A 23258-nucleotide genomic window follows, 5' to 3' on the forward strand; every position below is an offset into this window, starting at 1 on the left:
TCAGAAAATAGACACAAATTTTTCCGATATCGATACTGGTCCTGATACCCTTAAAAATTCTGATTTTTTTTGATTCCCAATTCCGAGTAATTGTCTCAACACTACATCACATATCGAGTGAACCTTAAGATTTTTATTTTTCTCCCATTATAATTTATTCTCAATCTAAATATAACTTGAGAAAGAACAAAAGAATTTTTGAAGACATTTGATTTTTGAAGGATCATTTTTTATACAAAAGACGATACAAGTTAAATTCTTGGAATCAGTTTCTTACGTCCTAAAAAGTAATACTTGAAGAATCACTCAGTAAATTTGTAATAAAGAAAACAATCATGTTTAAAGATGCATATGCGCTTTAGAAGTCAAAATAAACATTTCTAATTATTTGTTAATCATGTATAAAGTGACTTCTCGTATTTCTTTTTGAATTTAATATCTCTTCTGCATTAATGAAAATTTCATGAAAAAATAATATATATCCTTTTTACAAGACAATGATTTGTTAACACTCGGAATATGGGTCCCTAGTGTTCGCCAGAGTTGGAAAGGCGTGCAGAAAATCTCTTGAGCCTCTATAGCACTGTGCCATCAAATATATACTACATATTCCTTGCCATGATCCTGTTCCTTCTGGAATATATGATCTGCTTGGATTAGATCTACTGTCTACTTACCGGAATGTAACAGTTAAGTCTGTTGCCTACAGATTATTTCATGGTTCTTGCCTCACCACAATGCTTAAATAGCTAAACAGACCAAATCTGTGATGATATACATTCATATTAGACCCTCTGTATAATCACTGTGTTTGCTCAGAGATGTACCAGCGACCTCCTTTTGCATTGTGTTCTGCAGTCCTGAACGTGCTGCCCCAGAATTGTGTGAATGAACATGTATCACTGTCACATTTTCAGTTGGCTAACTATTGTGATATTCCTAAGTTTTATGTATCCTCTAATTAACTTAGTAGCTGATATCTATTGCTAACGGTTTTATGAGCATGGCTTAATAAAGGAAATAAAAAAGATATGAATTTTGAGCCATATATTAATCAAATTGCTATGTCTCAACTGTTTTAGATCTTAATGTTGAAACAAAAGTTTAAAGGTTTTTGTGATGTATTATACCTGTTTGGACAAAAAATGTAAAACGTCAAGTTATTTTTATTTATTATGCTTCTTTGGGCAGATACCCAAAGAGGCATAATAAATAACAAGAAGTTTTACTGCCTTGTATGTTTATATTTTGTGTGAACGCATTCTTTTTTTCTTTCCTGCTTTCTTTTGTTTTTGTAGAAAGAGAGAATGGTGTCTGTGAATTTACAATGGATGGGATATTTCAATGTAGTCATCTTGACTACAAGATAATGTATCACTTCCATAATCAGTCGCATTTCAGTTCATACAGGACTTTCATTCTCAAATGTTTGAGTTATTTTTACTCAGCCATTTTGGTTTGTATCACAATCCACACATAGATCCAATTTCGGTGGCAAATAAAATCCCAACTTAGTTTTTTTTCCAAATTTATAGACTGCCATTTCCGGAAGATTTTGATAAATGACTCGGCAGTTTTTCCAAATTAATATATAAATATGTTGCTTTCTTTGAAAATTATTATGTAAAAATAAACCCCAACTAATTTTTCCCCCCAATTTATAGACTGGCCATGTTTCATTGTTTGGTAGTTTTACTATACGGCACATCAAATTTTTTCTGGTGTAGACCTTCTTCGGTTTAAGGCATAACAACTCTTCTGATTTATTGCTAAATTCATTCATTTTTGTAAAAGTTTATGTTTCATATTCTTAATATCTTAATCTGTTTATTCATGGTGAACACCAGCTCAATAGAAAGAAAATTTGTAACGTTCTTTTCCCATGATGATCTGTATATATAAAGTTCACATTATTCAACATTGCTTGAACAACTGTCCAAAGAAGCATGATAAATAACAGCAACTTTTTGCTTTTTACTTTTAAACTTTCAACAAAATAAATGTTTGAATACATAAAAATCATTCTTGCCAATAATATTAAATACTAAAAGACACTGTTCCATATTTGGAAATCACAATTATTTGAAGGTCTCAATTAAATCCTATATATTATTATGCCTAGTAAAGTAGTTTAACCTAAGAATTTCAACCTAGTTTTGTAATTGAGATCTTTATATATATAATGAGAAAGAGAGAGAGATGGCTTCTGTTGCCGAGTTCGAATCTATCATGACACCCTGTTAATTGTGACACCCTACATTGATGATTCCCGAAAGGATGAAACACTATTTTGTTTTAAATTCCAGGTTCCAATACAATTATCATTCTTTTAAAATTTCTAAATATTTAGCTATGTAAGAGTTTCTAATTTCTTAATTTCCGGATTACTATAAAAATCCACGCAATACGTGCATATATTTTCACAAATGTAAAAATACACTTGTAAAGGCTGATCCCTGGACTTTAGTTTTGTTAGTAGTTTAAAATTAATAAATATTTATCATTAGTACCAGCAAAGAGAAATTCAGTTAAAAAAAAAAAAAAAAAAAAAAAAAAAGTGGTTTTGGTATGAGAAAATAGGCACAATTTTTACAAATTTTGATACACCAAAATGTTATGATTTTTCCAATTATTAATTCTGATTAATTGTCTCAACACTATATTCCAATTCCCATCTCTATTTGTTACTGATCATTAACAGGCAGATTTAAAATTACAAGTAGGAAATATAAACATATAAATGTTCCTGGAGAAATGCTGAATTCCAATCTTCTAGTGATAAATAAGTATTGACAGAAAATCAATAAAAAATTGATTTATTCGTTGGATAATATTGAATCTTTATATAGCTCTCAATGAAACCAGTTTGAAATATATGCTATTTGTAGAAAGTTATAACGTGATAGTGACAAAATTAGATTCTCTTTATCAAATGTTTTATAGAGGACAGACTTAAGTAGACTATTTTGGTTGTAAATGAACATCATATTAGCATATTAACAAATAGAGAAGTTAATTTACTTTATAACAATCACATTTGTAGGTTTACTTAAACATTATATTTATTGTTTTCGCTAAAAAATATCACTAGGATAAAATAACAGGTTGAGAAACTGGTGTGGTCAATCCTTCTCTTGAGAGTAGATGGGATTCTCTTCAGCCGTGATAGGCACCCCATCTAGTGATGGCGTCACGATAAAAAATACCCTTGATAGCTCTAGTGAAGCATGAAGCATTCAGCTATGGACAAGATTTGAATTACACTACAAACTCATGTAGTGAGTTCCATGCTGGATTGGATTGGATAAAATATCAAGTATTAGGCAAGATTGTATATTTTAAAATCCTCCAGTAGGAAAATGTCAGAAATAATATTTGTGAAGTGTCGTAAGAGTAAAGGCTTTTTGATTCCCATAAATGCCATCTTTTATTCATGAGTAAAAAACAAAATAATTTTTCTCATCTCGTATTTTATCATGTGAAGTGGCTTTAAATTACATTTAAAACGAGGTAAAATTATACTCAAATAATATTAATTCCAGCAGAGAATTATAAACTTAAGTGAAAAACATGTCCTTATAAGATTTTTCTTTTTGTAGAACTAAAACTTGAAAATTAAAAAAACCCAAAAATGCAGATGACATAAGAAATATAACGATATTGATAAACATGCAAAAATTATCCAATGTCATATTTTGGTGTTGATTACAAAATTGGATAAAAATATTAAGACATTTTAATCACATTCACCAGACAAAATCTTTAATCATATTTTATGAATACAGAAAATCAGAAATGATTAAATTATCTTTAAATTCTTGATGTGATAATTTTTGTCATATTTGATTTTTTTTAATACTTTCATGTCTTTTAACCAATATCGTCTGTTTTCAGATTTTTACATTTACAAAAAAAAAAAAAAAATATATATTTTTTAATGAAAATATTATTCCAAGTAAAACGTTAAAAAAAAAAAAAATCAAGTTAAAAATTTTACTAAATTATTTTGAATCATTTCTTAAAAACAGAAAACACCTTTTAGAATAATAAAAAAAGTAAAACCTACCAGTCGATTGAAAATGATTTCCACTTTTAGTTTGTCAAATGAGAAAAACTATTTATGAAAAAAAACACACCTGTTGTTTCAGAAACATTAATATAAACAGCTGTCTGAAGAAATTCCAATGTAAAAAAAAAACAGAAACGAAGGCATAATGGATCAAAACAAAACTAATTGGTCATAACTAAAATGAATTTCAGTATTAGGAAGCCCAACAGCTGGATTGGAAAATGTTCAGCTTCTCATTCATGTGCTCCATTTTTTTCCATAATACTATTTTTTTTTTTACATTTTTCAAGAATACAAAATATCTAGAAGTACTTAAAAGAAATTTTTAAAAAATCGTATTAAGAATATTAATTAATAGCTGACTGTTTTCATTGGTTATTCGTTTACTTAGACATTAACAATTTCATCTATATTTATTGCCAAATTCAGCGCCATATATAAGTTAGTGTCATCTAATCACTAGAAAATTCAGAAGAAATTATATCAAAACCATAAATTCAGCGTCACCTCATTTTACAAGGAGGAAAGTTCAGATGATTTCGATGAGTAGGGGATACGTTTTGATAATAATACAAAATGGGGCTTAGTACTTGGTGCAGATAGACATTTTCATTAATTTCTATGCAATGGCAGTTACTATTGCTGCATATAATAAAATTCCCTGCAACGTCTCTCCCACAGAAGAGACATTGCGAGCCTGTCTTTGTTTTATCATTATTTCCATGGCCAGTGCTCGTCCGAGCTCCAATCTCTGGTTCCCCCTTGCCAATCTTTCACAATGAAAACCCGTCTAGCTGAAACCATTGTTAGTAATTTTCCCCACTTTTTATCTGTGCCTAAATCAAAACGTAGATTCCATGAACAAATCTTCTTTCTTAGAAGTGCACATAGAACTCGCTTCCGTTTGCCTGTTTCCCACCTGACTACAACTTGGATGTCTTAAAGTCCAATATAAACAAATTCCTGATGAACCGCCCCCTTAAGTAAGACACTTTATCAAATCTCCAATACTAACGATTACTATGATACTATCCCATTGATTACTGTACACACAATAACTCTTATTCCCGAGTGGCTTCCAGACCTTGATGAGTGGTGACCTCCATGTAAAAAAGAAAAAAAAAAAATTACCTCGTCCCCTCCCCCACTTCTAAATTCTACACTTATAGGCAGATAACTGAAAACTTTTGACGCACATCTTTTTCATTCAACGCAATCACCACTTTGAACAACATGTTTATGGAAAAAAATATTCTGCATTTTTACTTAATAAAATTATTACACTCATTCTGATATTTCAGCCTCTCCCAAATTCGTCTATCAAAAAGAGAGTAACAACAGCTTTCCCTCCACATAATTTATCTCCTCTCATGCAACTAGTCAGCACCAGGCAGAATTTTACATAGGTGACACAATTTCAGAACACCACTATATTCCATAGCAATAATACCATTGCATTATGTGAAAACTATGGAGATCCCATACAGTAATAAACATACATTAATACACATCCTTCCATATATATTTAAACATGACACAATATATTACTACAATTACTTCCATCTGTACATTTATGTAACCCATTTGTTTCTTTAGGCAGTAAGATGTATGGATGTTCCATACGATAATAAACATACCTTAATAAACATTTGTTAATATTTATTTAAGCATAATAAAACAATGTTATTACAATTTCTGCCATCCATAGATTTACATCGCCCATTTATTTATTTTCAGAAAGGTAACACATTTAACTCAATCATAACTTTCTTAACTACAATTTACATACTTTTCTTCTTGCTTTCATATATTCAAAATTTTATTTAATACTTATCTTGGAAATAGTTTCCTAAATAATTACACACTGAAGACAACAAGCGCAAAATCATTCATTTACGTTGCTATCATGAGGTACGATTCATGCTATCACAAATAAATTAAAAAAAAAAAAATAAGACCTTTTCGGATTTAGTACATACAGCACCTGGAATTCCCAAATGGTCACCCATTTTTGGACTAACCAGGCTCAACGTTGCTTAACTTCAGTGATCTAACGGGAATTAGTATGTCAACATGAATTATACCATATATTAATAGGGGTCACTCTTCCTCAAAACCTCCTGCATCTCTTAAGAACCCAATGACAACCTGTGCAAAATACAGAGTTACTGTAAACACAAGCTCTGCAAACACACCACAATAAAATTTGCAAGAATTTTTTCACAGTATGTAGGTTAGGGCCATTAATCATAACTTTTGTATTTTTTATACTGATCCAAAGATCCTTTAACTCTATGCTGGTTATTTGCAGGTTTAGTTTTGAACACAGTTCCTTCTTCTGATTTAGTAATAATTATCCCCCACCGCCATACAACAGTTCTCCCAGGGGCATCATGCACAGAATTTGTAAGACAAGGCCTTATGTACAATGACGAATTGTAGGGACAAAATTTGGATAAAAAAATCAATATCATACTCTCACGAGCACAAACATTGATCACTAAAGGTATCATTAACTTGCTTTTAGCAATACCAGTCACAGATTGGGCAAGATATACAATTCACTCATTAACACAGTATTCTAATTGTCTAACAAAGCATAGCTACAGGAATACAATCAAATGCCTTTTCCAAGTCATCAGAAGCAAAGAATAACTTTTTTGTTTTTGTTGAAGTTGCCTCAAAATGTAAAAAGCATCCACTGTGTCACACCAAGACAAGAAACATGTCATTGATTGTAATACTCCTCTGAATATACTTCTCTGCTACTTTCTTCACTTTAAGAGAATTCATTTCATCAAGAATCTGTAAATGTAAGAAGTAAAAACGGATTCCCCTATTTTGATATCTGACTAATGGAATGGAATGCAAAAATGATAGGAAATTTAGATAAATGATAATTAAATGTTCATTATAACATACCAAAATTATCATTTTTATTAAGCATTTTTCTTGCATACCCACTAGTTTTAACTTAGAATTTAACATTTTTATCACAATATATCCCCTAAAGTTCAATAGCTACCATTTAACAACAAAAAAGGAAATATATATTGTTGCATAGTACAAAACGACTATTACAAATATCAAAGAAATAATAAAAAGTAGCAGAAATATTTTCATACAAGAAGTTCTTATTGAAATGTAAATTTGGGTTCAGAAGAATCCAAATCCTTGAAATGTCGTTTTTTTGTTTTGGTCTATTTAATCAAAAATATTATCAAACATTTGAACAAGAATTGATATTCTTGAAATGTATCCATTCAATCTGCCTGATCAGAGATGAATATGTAACATATATACATATGCATGTTGAACCAAAGAAATTTTTTAACTTCAGCGTGACAGATTAATGGACAGATAAAGCTTTTTATAGAGATACTTAGGTGCATCTAAGATGCGTAAATTCAATCTGCACGTTTAGTAATGCAAATGCTATTAAAAAAAATGATACATAACAGACTGAGAAAGTTCATGCAAGGGCATGTCTAAAACTCACTGGATTCGATATATGAATTAAATATGGAGACGTGGAGACGTGGCGATACACATTTGAGAGCAGAACATGAAGCTTTGTTGGTTAGGCTATATTGAATGAATGGATGAGAATTGTAGAACACTTGAGGATCAGTTTTTAAGGGTAGGCCAACATGGGAGGAAATAATAAATATGGATTTGACAAAAAGAAGTATAAATAAGGATCTTGCCAGAGATAGGTTAGTTTGGAAGTTAATTTAAGCCAGCCAAAACATGTAAAACAGATGTTAAACCAAACACGATGATGATTCAAAAACAAGTAGCCATTTAATTTCAATTTAAATCTTAATGGGATTATAACCAGAAGCAAATGTTAGCAAATGCAAAAAAAAAAAAAAAAAAAAAAAAAAATGTCTAGTAATAAAAATGATTCATAGTTGTAAAACTGTTAAAGGATTGATTTAATGGCCACATGTCTAAGCCACACCATAAAGCAATTTTAGTAAATTTAACTCAGTTGAAGCTGGTTAGATAGAAGCAATGAAATATCAGTTTCAATGCAAAGTGTTGGCTTTTTAACTTAATTTGAAGTTTAAGCAACAACAGAATTTTTATTCTGTTAGGCAAGGGCAGAAAGGTTAATTAATGGAAAAAAGGCTTAATTGGACTGAGGCTCTCACAGGTATGGGAACGTCTCGAAGACTCGCTGGAGGACCAACATGCTGTAGCTAGTTCCCTGGCTTGACGACTGAGCAGATTCTGTATTTGAGGTGGAATATTCCACCTCGTTGTTGGATTGCTCCTCATAGATGGTTGGTGGCCTGATGAGGTTCTTGTATTTGTGTTGGATGACACCATGTTGAAACAACTTTGAAAAACTGCAGCACAACAATAAAGCATAAAACAAAAAAAAAAAATGGGTGATCAGAAACAAGGGCTTGAGTAATAATCAAAGGAGGGAATTGAAACAAATGGAAAAAAGTAACAAAAATTTTGATTCAAGCAAAACAATACAAAATATGTGCAAAAAATAAACAAAATAAACACAAACATAAAACAAGCAAACCTATTTTATCTTATTGTTTTTTTTTATTTTTGCACTTATTTTGTTGTATAAACAATACAACAACATAAAAACAAAAACAAGTGGAACAGGGTTGTTGGTGGGGGGGATAGTGACTGACAGCCAAAATAGTTTAACTTTTAATGGATTTCCAGATTAAAATTTGGGTGATATTTGATATGTAGAAAAAAGATTGCAATTTCGATGTATTTAGTTTGACACAAGGCCATCCAATATGATGTATATTTAAAGCTGATCATGCCACAGGGGAGAATGCAAAAAAAAAAAATAAATAAATAAAGAGTTAAAAAACACCAAGACATGCCAAACAGGAAAATAACACAAGAAAATATGTGCAAAAACAAACAGGCAAACAATACAATAAAATAATTTTTTTTAAATATGCAAATATTAGGTGAAATAAACAAACACAAAACAATTTCACAAAGCATAAAACATTGAAAAACTTGCAATCTAACAATAATGGTTTGATAAGTGCATTAAGCATGATTGCAACATTAGACATAAAAAAAATATGTAATATAAACAAGGTGATCATCATGGTCATCATCTGTCACAAACATTGGGCAATTTTGTAGCTTTTTTTTTTTCAAAGTGCATCTCTCTAAAGTATTTGCTTCAAGGTTTTGGTTGAGGGTTTCATATCATCTCGAATTACTACTTCTCAGATAACAATCTAAGTATATATGGTTAACATGCTTAAAGTTAACACATCCTGCATGACGTTAAAACAGTTGAGTGCTAGTATCTTTGATTTTTGGTACAAAGATATCATGAGGAATCTAAAATTCTAACAACATTTATCCATGCATGTATAACAGATACAAACATTCATTAACAACCAGTTCTAAGCTTTGGAAGTTGAAAGTTCAATTCTTACTATAGGCAATATTAACTCGGTTCATTTTTTTTAATATAAGCAATAACTTAGTCATGGCTGACAAAACAAGAACAGTCTACCTTTGGAGGATTAAATAAAAAGCTTACTTCAGAATTCCATATGGGTTCTAGAATTTGACATATAGACTTCAAAGTTTGATATAATGTATCTGAAGACATTTGGTGGTAACATTGGTCGAAACATTGTGACAATAGCGATGCAGATGAAAACAGTAGTTTGAATAATCCAAATAATACATATCATAATATTGTAATATATATATATATATATATATATATATATATATATATATATATATATAATATTGTAATATATATATAATAATATTGTAATATATATCATAATATTGTAATATATATATCATAATATATAATAATATTGTAATATATATCATAATGCCTAACATATAATATTTTCATTTCTCTCTCATATGCTAGTTGTCTCCACCTTATCACACATGTTATTAGTTTTTCCTTTATCAAAAAGAAAAATTTTTATGAAAAGATCATTATTGGATAGAGTACATTTGTGACATATAAAGAGGAAAATGATTACTAATTTAAAATGTGTCTTATTTAGGCATTGAAACAAAATCGACAACTTCCGTGGGATTGAGCCTTAATTTAACGTTTCAAGTCTTATGTCTTAATATTCGGGTTAAAATGTATTAATTGATTCAATTCTTGGACTAGGTTTGTAAATAATTTTGGTTCATGTTAATATTTTTGCATGTGGCTCACGTAGTCTATAACCAATATTCTTTTCTTTTATTTTTTTTCTTTGAAGATTGTAATGCAGCCAAACCTGCTTTTTATTGAAACCAACCGAGAGATCTTTTTAGCATTCTTGCTGTTCCCTTAAGTGCAATTGTCTGGATCTCTCTTACACTTGGTTCACCAGTAATATTAGTTTGGTAGGACTTCAGGTTCTTCTTCATAAGCCCTGTAGCACCTATAATAACTGGCATGATTGGTATCTCCCTAAGATTCCAGTTTCTTTTCATATCATACACGAGACCTTGATATTTGGTCTGTTTCTCTCTTTCAGCTCTGTTCAGACCTCCATCATTAGGGACACTCACTTCAACCAAGGTTGCCACTCTTTCTGACTTATTCCACATAACTATGTCGGGTTTCACAGCAGCATTTTCAAGGTAGGTGGCTGTAGAGATTACATGGTCGTAATGTATGGTATATAAGTCATTTCCAACTGTGTTTTCAGGTTGATGTTCTCAGGACTTGCTGCTACACTGAATGCGTAATTTTTACAGATGGTCCAGTGGACGTACTTGCATACTCCATCATGTCTCGTTGTCTTATATTCCTGTGTATACTTTCATGCGATCAAGAAAGCAAAAGAAAAATTGCAGTTCTTGTTATCCTCCTTTTTCATTATGACCACCAAAGCATTCATATTCAAGTTGCCTTTTTCAACATAAAATATTCACCGTAGAGCTTTTTAATAATAAAAAAAAACATGGTAAAATGATGTATACTATGTAACTATGAAACACCTACAATCAGTCATTAACATTATTTATATATACATATTTATATATATATATATATATATATGCATTATACATATATATAATTTCATATCTTCTTTTAATTTTATCTTGTATTTTTTTTATTTTATTTTTTTTTTTATTACATTTTCACCCCAAACAAGGCATATTGCCACTCAGGTGTAGGGGGCTACTATCAGGGTCAGCAACTACTGGGACACTATGTAGGGATTTGGGCAGCAAGATGTCGGTTCACGTTGCACTTGAACTTCTGCATGTCAGTACAGTTAGGGAAGCAGGATCCTGGAATGGAATTCCAGAGTCTAGCAGTTCTGGGGAAGAAACTACTGGAGTAGAAAGATCTTTTACATCTAGGGATCTTACTGTGTGGGGGTGGGATTTAGCTGCCTGTCGGGTTTGTTGAGGGTGTCTGCGTCGTGGGGGCACAAGTGTCTGCAGTTCGTCAGAGCATTCACCATTAAAATACTTGTAGAACAAGCAGAGGGATGCAACGTTTCGTCGATGGGACAGAGGCTGAAGCTTAGATGCCAGTTCAGGTCCTATCAGATTGGCGACTCTTTTTTTAACCTTGTCTAGAAGCGAGAGACTAGTAGTAGACGCACCAGCCCAGATGTGACAACAATACTCCATACATGGGCGAATAGTGGCCTTATAGAGATACAGGATACTTTCAGGTGTCAGTAGTTTTCTAGCACGGTAGAGAGAGCCTACCTTTTTTGCAGCGGCCCTGGCAATGTTTTCAATATAATTGTTCCAGCTCATGTTTCCTGTGAACGTTAGGCCAAGCAATTTGAAAGATGTACTCTCAGACAGGGTGTCACTGGCCATTGTATATAAAGTAAAGTCAGACTTTCATTGACAGGAATAGTTTTACTAACAAGTATTAGTGATTTAGGCAAAATGTTAATCTATGCTTATAACAAGTCTTTTTTTTGTTATATTCAATCACTTTTATAAATTTAAATCATCATTATTGTTGTAGTATTAAAGACAGAAAGGAGTACTTTTTGCTCACTAAATCACATGCACTTTTCCTTTCACTGATATCACTAGGAACAAACTTGAAGTCTTTGTGGTTCATAAGTAGAAAACCCAAGTCAAATAATATAATTTCCTTTGGAATATTTTCCATTCGTATAGTAAAATATTTTAAGATAATCAATTATTTCGCCTCTAATTATCCAAATGGCCATCATTTTTGACGAATCGTTTGCATTCTTTCGCTACCATTTTAAATAACTGCAAAACTGATTTTTAGTCATCTTGAATCTGATAATTTCCATTTTACCTAACAGGCACTTGAAAAAGGACCATTTTAATGTTATTCTTTTATGATTATTTAACAAGTTTGCTATGAATTATCAAACAAACATTGCATGTTGTTTACTTTCATGGATACAACCAATTTATTTTTGGGCATAAAATTGGGAGTTAAAAAATACATGTGAAAGAAAAAGATTTCTAAACTCACCTGAATGGAAAATTAATTTTTATTGTTTTTTTTTTATTAGAATTACAAGAGGCACTGTCATTAGAGTGCAAAATATTTTGAAAGAATTTACTACAAATTGTTTACACTCTTAGCCAACAATGGACAGGGATGCAAGTGAAGTTTGGCAAGGAAACCTGAAATTGAGATGGATTTCGGAAACTGAAATTTAACATACAATGATCCCTCATTTCCGGTCCATTCTGATTATTAGGGCTGCTAATTACAATAAATAAATAACAGTTTTTTCCTATAGGAGATAGAGTTAGTGTGTGTGTGTGTGTGTGTTTTTTTTGGGGGGGGGGTTAGGCTGAAAAGTTAGTAAAATGTTTTTAAAAGTACCCTATCACTAACCCAAGATCCAAGTGATAAGTTCCTTAAAAAACAAACAAACAAAAAAATAACACTTTTCTTAATCTTATCACTAATCCTAAGTTCGAGTCCCAACAACCCCTTAACCCTATTACTAACTCTGTTGGAGTGGCAAACTCCATCAAAAAAAATAAAAAAATAAAACCACACATAATCTTTAAAAAGGTAGACTAATATGAAAACACATAGTACATCTCCCATAACTAAAAAAAACCACAAAACAAAAAAAATTGGTTAGCTACTCTAAAATGCTAAAATGGTCCCAAAATGAGTAATCAACTTATATTAAATTCATATGCAAAACTGATCCCTTCTCTAAATTCTAAGCAATGTCTTTTGGTTTTTTTTTTTTAGAGTATACACTCATAACCACTTAAAAGGGTAGAATCTCATTTCTTATTGCGGATAGGTGATATTTAGAGAAAGATATTAACCTAAAATACTCTTTTACAAACAAGTCTCCGCTTATCAAGGCCCACAGGCCCATCAATAATAAAGGTTATTAAATTTAACAGGTAGACCATGAAGCACCGATGAAGTTTTTTTTTGTTTTTTTTTTACATGGAGGTCACCACTTATCAAGGCCCAGAGGCCACTCAGGGATAAGGGTTATTGCGTGTACAGTAATCAATGAGATAGTATTGTAGTAATCATTAGTTAGTAATGATGGTTGTAATTGGTCAGAAATCCACTATTTAAAAAGTTAGCTCAACAAAAATTTGTTTACATCGAACATGAAAACGGCAATGTTATAGTCAACTGAGATGCAGCTCTATGGTACTGTGTTCTATAGAGAAACAATTCTAGGAAAGAAACTTTGCTCATGGAAGTTCCACTTAGTTCTAGATACACAGAGGGAGAAAGGATAGTTATTGACAGTGGTTGTAGCTTGACGAGTTTTTATTTCAAATATTTTACCATAGATTGAAGCATAATCAAGCCTGCCATGAAGATAATGATAGAGTAGAGAAAGATTAGCATCGCCCACTACAGTTTGGATGTTGGTTTTGTACTCTTCAAGGCATGAAAAAGCGGCACCCATCCAGATGTGACAACAGTACTCCATCTTAGGATATATTTGACTTTTATGCAGGTAGAAGCATTGCATCAGATTGCGTCAATGTAATGCTAGGATGATTCAACCATTTTTTCAGTGGTCATGGCAAGGATTTGATAGAACACTTCCATTTCAGGTTTGGAGTGAAAGTCAGTTCCAGAAGCTTATCAAAGCAAAGGGCTTCCTCAAGGTGAGATTCATTTTAATTGGAGCAAAGTCAGGATCTGAGCATTGGTGATAAGAGGAGAGTAGCTCAGTCTTAAATGTATTAAAAGTAACCAGACACTTTTTTTTTTTCATCAGATGTCATGTTCCAGGTCAGAAAAGAGAAAAACAGAGAGATCTTCATTAATGCTTTTCAAAGTGTTGCCATAGATGGTTGCGTCATCTGCATAAATGTTAATGAATGATCTTAGAAGGTGATTAGATCATTGATGCAGATTAGGAAGAGTGTTGAGCCCAGAATGGATCCACAAGATATGCCAGCATTGATACTATGAGCTTCACACTATAGGTAAGAGTCATTTGCTCCTGATAACAGGAAGTACCAGTGGAGTTATCTCCTCCAATACAAGAGGTAATCAAGAAGTGATCTCCTCGATATCTATTTATAGAGGACAAAGGCGATTAGCTTAAGTAGATTTTAGCAACGAGCTGGAAGACACGTTTGTCTTATCTTACAGACTTCTGCCTATCAATCACTACTTTTATAACTCTATCAAAGAGAAAAGATTTGGTAGTGAGAGGATATTTCTAGATATTCTATTTCTAAAAATCTTGTGATCCTATGTGATATTACAGTCAGCATGTCAGCTGTTGATTTTGAAAGACAAAATCCATATTGCTTGTCATCTATTTTTTCATACTAAAAGTATCAATGAATATATTACATTTTTGTCATTAAATTCCATTAAAAATCATCTTTTTGTGGAAGAAAAATGTATAAAGTTTTTTTTATATGTAATAAAAGTTTAAACCATTATTATTGGTCCAAGAAAAAAGCAAGAAAAAGTCGAATGTGTATGGGAGGGAGAGGGTAGACAAGGAGGAATTCTTTCATGAAATAAAAATTTTTGCCTCCCCCTAGCCTTTAATGTTTGAAGTTTAGCAAAATCAATTTTGAGCAAGAGAAAGAGAGAGAAGGGACAGAAAAGTAAGACAGCATAAAAAAGATGGCAAGAAGAACAGAGAAAAACACGGAAAAAGATAAAATGAGAAAGATAAAGTAAGAAAGAGAAAAGAAAATAGAATCACGGCAAAAATAAGATTTTTCTTATAAAAAAGAACATTTAAGTGGAGATCCTGCCTTTCCAGAGTTAAAATAAAAAGTGGAAATTTGTTTTATCTAAATTACAAAACAGCTGAATTTTGCTAAAAAGTAGAGATCTTACATCCTTACTAGCATATTTGTGAGTATATGTGCAATAGTTTTTATATAATTTTCAGTACGTATTTTGTAATATCTTCTTTCATTGCAACAGTTTACAAAAAGAAAACATTTAGATAATATTGTTACTTTTTTCTGTAAAAAAAAAAAAAAAAGGATAATAAAATGAAATAAATTGTTTACATAAATAATACAGGAAATTTCAGTAAATAATGAATTAAAAAAAGGAAAAAAAATTCATTTTGATTGTTGCATTAGGCACACATGTGCAGGGTACTTTCAAGCAAAATTGTCTTTTAATGTTCTCTTGGATAACATTTTAACAATTTCATAATGCCAACTTCACACATACTGTTTTCACTTTTTTTGTGTTCTATTTTTCAATTAGTGATTATTTTACTTAAGAGCATGTATTTTCCCATTCATATCAAATGTTACCTTTCTTCCAGTGTCTGTGTATAGCAAAATTACTTACTGAACCAAAAAAAAAAAAAAAAAATTCTTATCTCTACATAAATACATTGCTGCAAGTATGCTCCTTTGTAGTTATAAAATAATACTAACATGTTACTTATAAATTTAATACTTACAGTATGCTATGATTAATATTTACAGCTCAGTAAAGTTAAAATATTTGTGTGGAGTCTTGGAGTAAGAAGACAAATTTCCTGGGTCCTTTGATTTTAACGGGTAACACCTATGCACAGATCCTACTAATTGTAAATAAATTACATCAATTCTTATTTTATGTTATTGCTGCTAATTGCCTAAACGAATTAAATAAAGCTTTTAGTAATTAAATTAGATTGCTAGCATTTAATATCTATATTCAAAAGTAAGGATGGTCATTTATATATAGAGGATGTAAGTTGCATAACTTATCTCGGTGGATAGAATGTGTCTAGGATAAATGTCTATCATAAAAGATAAGCATCTTTTTTAAAATTATTTACAGAAATTATTCAACAGTTAGAATCTGGTGTTACGTTGATTAATTGGACTATTATTCTCATCTTGAGTGTTATTAGCAAAACGTTTCGGTTGCTGCAACCTGCGACCTTCTTTAGGTTACAGCGACCAAAACGTTGTGCTAATAACACCCAAGATGAGAATAGTAGTCAGATTAATCAACATAACAAGCATTCGCCTCATCTCCAAAATTCAGAATTGCAGTTAGAATCTTGTTTCATAATATCTAAAACATTTTATCTTCTCTTTTCAAATGAAGGCCTTCCTTCCTAATACTAATGATTACTACAATACTATCTCATTTTTAAACTTCGTTTCTATCCCATCATATGGTTCTGTTTAGCTAAGCAAGGCCTAGAATCTATTAACGTTCTTCACTATGTCACCTATAAAATCAGAAGCCAAACAGTTTAGAAATTGGAATTGAATTCTGCCAATTAATGCTGCAATAACCGGATCTAGAAAGGAATATTCAAAAGGCAAACTAGAAAAAGAGCAGAAAGAAAAACACTTAAATTGTTAATAATTTTATAATTGATGAAAGTGATCTTAAATGCTTTGTAGCGTTCATTTCCACATAAATATTAAAAAAAAAAAAAAAAACTAATTTAAGCCACCGATTTACATGAAAATAATAAGTATGAAAACTCATTGATACTACAAAAAAAACAAAAAAAAACTAGAAAATTTTCTACTTATAAAACAAAGGGACTATGAATTTAAAGTTCTAGAAATTTTATAAAATCTATATATTAGTTTTAGAGCAGTTTTTCTTTGTGTCTATTTATGTTTTCATGGGCAACACACTACAAAAAAGAAAAAAAATGTAATTTTGACAAAAACACACACACAAAAAAAAGTTCCATTATATTATTTTGACCACTTAATTTCTTTAAAACATTATATTAGCTACATTTTATTTCCGGTTGTAGTAGTTACATAATTTATGTTCTTTTACACTTATATGTAATCACTCATATAACGATTAGTACATGGTTTGGTGAGGTAAAACAGACATTAAAAGCAGGCGATTAGAAAAATTTGCACATGTGCGCCTTTTCTCATTTCCACCCACAGCCATTTTGAGTTTTTTCAAACAGTTTTGTTGCTAATTGCCTAAACGAATTAAATAAAGCTTTTAGTAATTAAATTAGACTGCTAACATTTAATATCTATATTCAAAATATATTTATATATATATATATATATATATATATATATATATATATATATGATGATGTCTGTGACCAGGCATCATATATCTCTTCTCATCTCTTGCAAATGGCACGAGCTGGATCTCAGAGACTCAGTTTTCTATAATACATGCCTGGTGGGTGAACCAACCTGTCTTATATTCTTGCAGGTCTAACGTTTTCTGGACTCTATTCTGTTGAACACAGCTGATATCAATTGTAAAGGAGATGTTTTTTTTTAACTGAAAAATTAGTAACGATTTTCTGTTTTCATTAAAAACAAGCCCAGTCAGATGAATACAGATGCAGCGATTCTATTACAAAATGGCCGTATCCAACAAATATCAACAACCCAATTAATTATTCTCTTTCAATAAATAAATCATGATTAATGAGAGTGGACGGTCAAATAGTTAATTTCTCTTTGGAATATTAAAACGAAAAACAATATTTTTCACAGTTGCTATGTTTGTTTAAAATGTTAAAGGATTTGATGAGATCACTCACATTCTGCATACTAAAAATGTTGTGATACACAATTTTGTCCAATTTCCCTTTATAGCACAAACTAGCCTGGGTGCCCATCGTTGTCCGGGTGTTTGGAGGTGTGTATTAAGCAAAAAAAAAACAAAACAAACAAACCGGAAGTAACAAATGTTGAAATTAAGGCTAGTCAATCGAAATGAGAGGATGACGTTTGTTCAAGTTCTCTTTATAGCCCAAATGAGCATATCTATGATAATCCTAGTCAACTTTCTGTGCAAGTCTTCCACGATGAGCTTTTGGTAATTGACAACAGTATTCAAGCTAGGTCTTATTAATGCCTTATAAGCTGCTATAATGAAATACAAGTTTCTAGAAATTATTTTAAACAACAGTCATGCATAGTGGATTTTGCTATTGAAGAGTATATATGGTCATTAAAATGATGTGTTAAATACAACACCTAAATCTATTTTTCTGCATTATATATTTCCAGAATATTAGTTTCAATTGAACCCACACATGTTGATCATTAACTGCCAGGTTGTCTGGGTTGGTTGGTTGGTTGTTTTACGGCATATCAATCTTTTTCAGGTTATTTAATGCTGAATCTAGTTATTTTGAGGAACGATTTTTAATGGAGTATATTTTTTTTTACGTCAGATTCTATTTAATCCATAGTTGGGACCCTAACAGGTACTACCACTCCGGGTCAGAGTGGACCTGGGAGCAATGGCAATTAAAGGGTGGCTCCACACTCCCCAAAGCCCGCAAGGTGGGGCCTCACCATCGGATATAGTTTAAGGTCATATCCAGGACCAGGTTGTCTGGGAGAAAGAACTTTACTATGTTATGTTATATACAAGAAAAGGTACTCGGCATTGCCTGGGATGATACTAGGTGGCTTAATAAGCTTCCAGACTTTTTTTGTAGTCTTTTAAAATTATTGTAGACTCTTGAAAATTCAGTATGTTTTTGCTTTATGAGATGGCTAACCAATTTTTATGATTTCATGTTCAAATGAAGAACTACAGCAGGAATTCGAATACACCCTACTAAAGCCTAATTGTAACAGCTGGTGAATTTTAAAAATGCAATCTGGACGTGTGGATATGCAATAAAATTATGTTTTAAACTTGAAAAAAATTGCCACATAAATGTATGGAATGCTTCAGACTGCTTTTAGACCATCTTGCATAAATTGAGCATCAGTTTTTGAGTGGCATCAGAGATTCAATGAAGGCAGGGAGTCTGTGAGGGATGATGAGAGGTGTGGGAGGAGTAAGGAAGTCAGAATACCAGAGTTGATTGGCAAAATAAAGAATTTCATGGACAACGACCATCGTATGTCTATAGAGACCATAAGTGCATAGTTTGATGCCAGTGTGGGAACTGTACACACAATTACTCGTAAGGAACTGAAGATGCCGAAGATTTGCACAAATGCACCAGCCCACAACTTCACCTTTGTCACAAACTATTCGACCAAAATGGGCAAGATAATTCCTCCCCTTCCCTATAGTCTACACCTTGCTCCTCGTGACTTTTAGATACTGTCGTTATGAGAAAATTGAAGAGATGAAAGAGACTGTGACAAAGATTATTAACACACTCACACAAGAGGACTTCCATGGGGCCTTCCAGAAGTTGTTGGAATGGTACAAGTACATTGCAGCCGGAGAAGATTACTTTGAAGGGAACTAGAGTTTTATGTGTGTACTATCAATAAAAGTGCCCATACGAAAATAAATCTAGAAAATTGTTTGAAGACACCTTGTATGTCATAAGTAGTATAAGTTAATCCAAAGTGCTCAATATCCTAGACAGAGCAGGTGTGTGTAAATGTTGTATTGCCATTCCTTTTGTTTTTATGGCTATGGGCTACATCAGATAGCTCTGTTAATAAAATAAGATTCAGTTTAGTTCATTTCATAAAATACTTTATCTGACTATGATTATTTTCTAGATAGACGCCATCTTTGTTATCAGTATCAAATGTAACTACTAACAGAAAATATTTGTACATTTTTTCATTTATTACTTTTTTTATTTATTTCTAATACATAAAAGTTAAATATATATTTTTTCATATGGAAAAGAGATGAAAATAATCATCTTATTTATACACACTGATCACATACTCTTTCTGCAATAACCCCTAAATAAGTTCAGATAGGTAGATAAAATGTTTGAACTCAAAGATATTACTGATGACAAAATAATGGAAAAAGCCATAGATATTTCAAAATATATCAAATATTACATATAAATGCTTCTTTTTTTTTTTTTTTTTTAAATTATTTGTATTACATACATCCAAATTTCAACAAAAATGGGTAAACACATTCAGGATTTGCTTTTTCCGATTTGGCACACTTAAGATATTTTCAAAATTAAATTTCAACAGCCAATTGTATTTCCACAGATAGAAAAGGTGAAGGCCTTTTCTTTTTACTGAAATTTGAATAGACTAGACATTTTATCTGTTTGCTTTTGAAACTTTCTCTGCAACTGAATAATTTAAAATTATTTTATACATGTAGCTATGTTTAACATATGTCATTTTCTTTCTTAAATATGTGGTAACTTCATTAAACACACTTCAGTATTTTATACACAGAATTGCTTTTATCATCTAACATCTCATAGTTTTATATAAAGAACTGTTCAAAGAAATTAGTTTCTAATTTGTGGATTATTGTGGTTTCTTTTAATATGTCTGGGAGCTTTTTCTCAGTTCATATTTAATTATATTTTTGAAGTAATTTTAGAGCTTCCTTTGTTAGTTGCCTTAAAAACTCATAATCAACCGCATCAGGTCGTACAGTAGTGTTAGAAAAATTTTTATGAAGTTTTAATTCTCTTAATGTAAATAGATTTTTTTCTCAGCTTTTTTGTTTTTTTTAATTTTTCTGTATTTTGTTTGCCTTTTTGGACTTAATGAAACTGTTTTGGCTACCAGATCTGTAATAGACTTTTTTATCAATTTTTGTGGAGTTTCTTTTTTTTTTTTTTTTTTTTTTTAAACGTTTTACTTGGTGTTTTGTATCAACACAATTTTCCTGGTGATTTCCAAAACTGTTTTCGGTTTAGAAGAGAAATTTTGTTTGCTGGCGTATTTTTGCCAGCATTCTTTTTGTAACTGCTTTTATCACCCTGCAGGTCTTTATTCTGGTTAGTTAAGAATCTATCAAATTGAAAGTAATTGATTTTTTTTTTTTTTTTTTTTTAACTTTCTTAGAGCTATTCTGTAGAATCTGATTGCTTTTTCGCATGTGTCACTTGTACTAGAGTCGATTACATGTTTACTGTTGAGCTTTTAGTAACAGTTTTTTGCTATTTACACGTCTGTGAAATGATCTAATGTATAATAGTTTACATTTTTTAAAACATTTCCCAGGTGGTTTTGTCTAGCATTTAATAGGGTTATATATATATATATATATATATATATATATATATATATACATACATACACATACATACATAACAGAATTAGACTATAAATTATAATTTCCAAGAATTTATTGTCCAACAGGATACTCGAAAAGAAATATTAACATTTTGGCACTTCTGAATTACACAGACGGCACCATAGTTAGGAGGCAATAACTCCAATTTCTTCTTCATCAAATAACACGAAAAATAAGTAACAAGCAAGATTTTTTTTTTCTGAACAGAAAAAATATTTGAAAGCCAAAACATTTATTGTATAAAAATGTATCAAAATATAATTGCAAAAACATTTATTGAAAAGTCTGCATAAGAAAATAGAATTTTAACAAAACATTTTTTGAATTAAAGTAAAATTGGATTTTTTTCCTCCCCGAACAATTTGATAATTTAAATAAAACATTTTTCAAATTAAAGCAACATTGGACTTTTTTTTAAAAACATTTTTTGTTAAAGTAAAATTGTAACTGTAACAAAATATAGCTTTAATTTTTTTTTTGTGGTGAAAAGCGTCACCAGGCGATGATTTAGTGAACTGCACCAAAAAAAAATGGCGCTGTCCATGCAATGCAGAAATGCTAAGATTTCCTTAATCCACAGAGTTTCAAAGAATGCACTCTTTTTCAGTGTTTGTGTTCTTTTATGACAAGCTCTATTTACTGTTTTGGTTGTATGGAACTTTTTTATTTATTTATTCATTTTTTTAAATATTTTATTTATCAATTTTCACCCCAAATAAGGCACAGTGCCACTTTGAAGTAGGGGCTACTATCGGGGACATAATTTGCAGAGGCATTATGAAGGGAGACGAGTAGCAAGATGTTTGTTCACATTACACTTGAACTTCTGTATATCAGTACAGTTGGGAAAGCAGTATCCCTAAAGGGAGTTCAAAGACTTGCAGTTCTGGGGAAGAAACTTTTGAAGTAAAAGGCTTTCTTGCACCTAGGGATCTCTACTGTAAAGGGGTGGGACTTAGTTGCTTGTTGGGTTTGTCGGAGGTAGTCACGTCGAGGCGGTACAAGTGCTTGTAGTTCGTCAGAGCATTCACCATTAAAGTATTTGTAAAACAGGCAGAGAGATGCAATATTTCGTCGATGGGACAGAGGCTAAAGCCTAGATGACAGTTCAGGACCTATCAGGTTGGCGACTCTCTTTTGAACCCTGTCCAGGAGTGAGAGACAAGCAACAGATGCACCAGCCCAAATGCGACAACAGTACTCCATACATGAGCGAATGATGGCCTTATAGAGGTACAGGATACTTTCAGGCGTAAGTAATTTCCTAGCACGATAGAGAGAGCCCAACTTATTTGCAGCAGCCTTGGCAATGGTTTTAATGTATCTATTCCAGTTCATGTTCCCTGTAAACGTTAAGGCAAGGAGTTTAAAAGAAGTACTTTCAGGTAATGTGTTCTTGGCCATTGCTATTGGTGGTAGTTAGGATTACTATATAAATATTAATATTCTCTTAAAGTTTACAGAAGCTTTTGGCATGTAAGCTTAATTTTTACTTCTTGAGATATAGGTTGAGCATATTGGGAAGTGATATACAAATTACCATTAGCGTATGAAGCGATGCTCTTTGTGTAAACAAATTGAGCTTAGATATTTGGACAATATCAAAACAATGTTAATTCACTGCCCGCATAGCAGCAGCCATATAGCGCAACGGTTAGAAGCTCCGACTCTCATTTGGGCGATTGGGGTTCGATCCTGGCTTGAGGTAGTTGCTTGTCTAGCTGCACTGATGAGCTGTGAAACAGCGAAACAGTACTGTATGTAGATGCTTATATA

At 31.5% G+C, this 23258-nt stretch overlaps 1 protein-coding gene across 4 annotated transcripts in view; it reads right to left on the reverse strand.

Moving 5' to 3' along the window:
- Nucleotides 1-23258, reverse strand: part of LOC145278208 (small G protein signaling modulator 1-like) — a 359099-nt gene that overhangs the window by 167480 nt on the left and 168361 nt on the right. For 2 of the 4 annotated variants that reach the window (XM_080130500.1, XM_080130496.1), the window contains exon 5: nucleotides 8227-8424. The exons of the other annotated variants lie outside the window; for them this stretch is intronic. In XM_080130500.1, the coding sequence (XP_079986626.1) occupies nucleotides 8227-8424 (198 nt within the window). The remainder of the gene's footprint in view (nucleotides 1-8226; nucleotides 8425-23258) is intronic. 4 annotated transcript variants of the gene reach the window in all.

Source organism: Euprymna scolopes, chromosome 1 (assembly GCF_053919585.1).
Source record: "Euprymna scolopes isolate OS-2025 chromosome 1, ASM5391958v1, whole genome shotgun sequence".
In the NCBI taxonomy this organism is placed as follows: Eukaryota; Metazoa; Mollusca; class Cephalopoda; order Sepiida; family Sepiolidae; genus Euprymna; species Euprymna scolopes.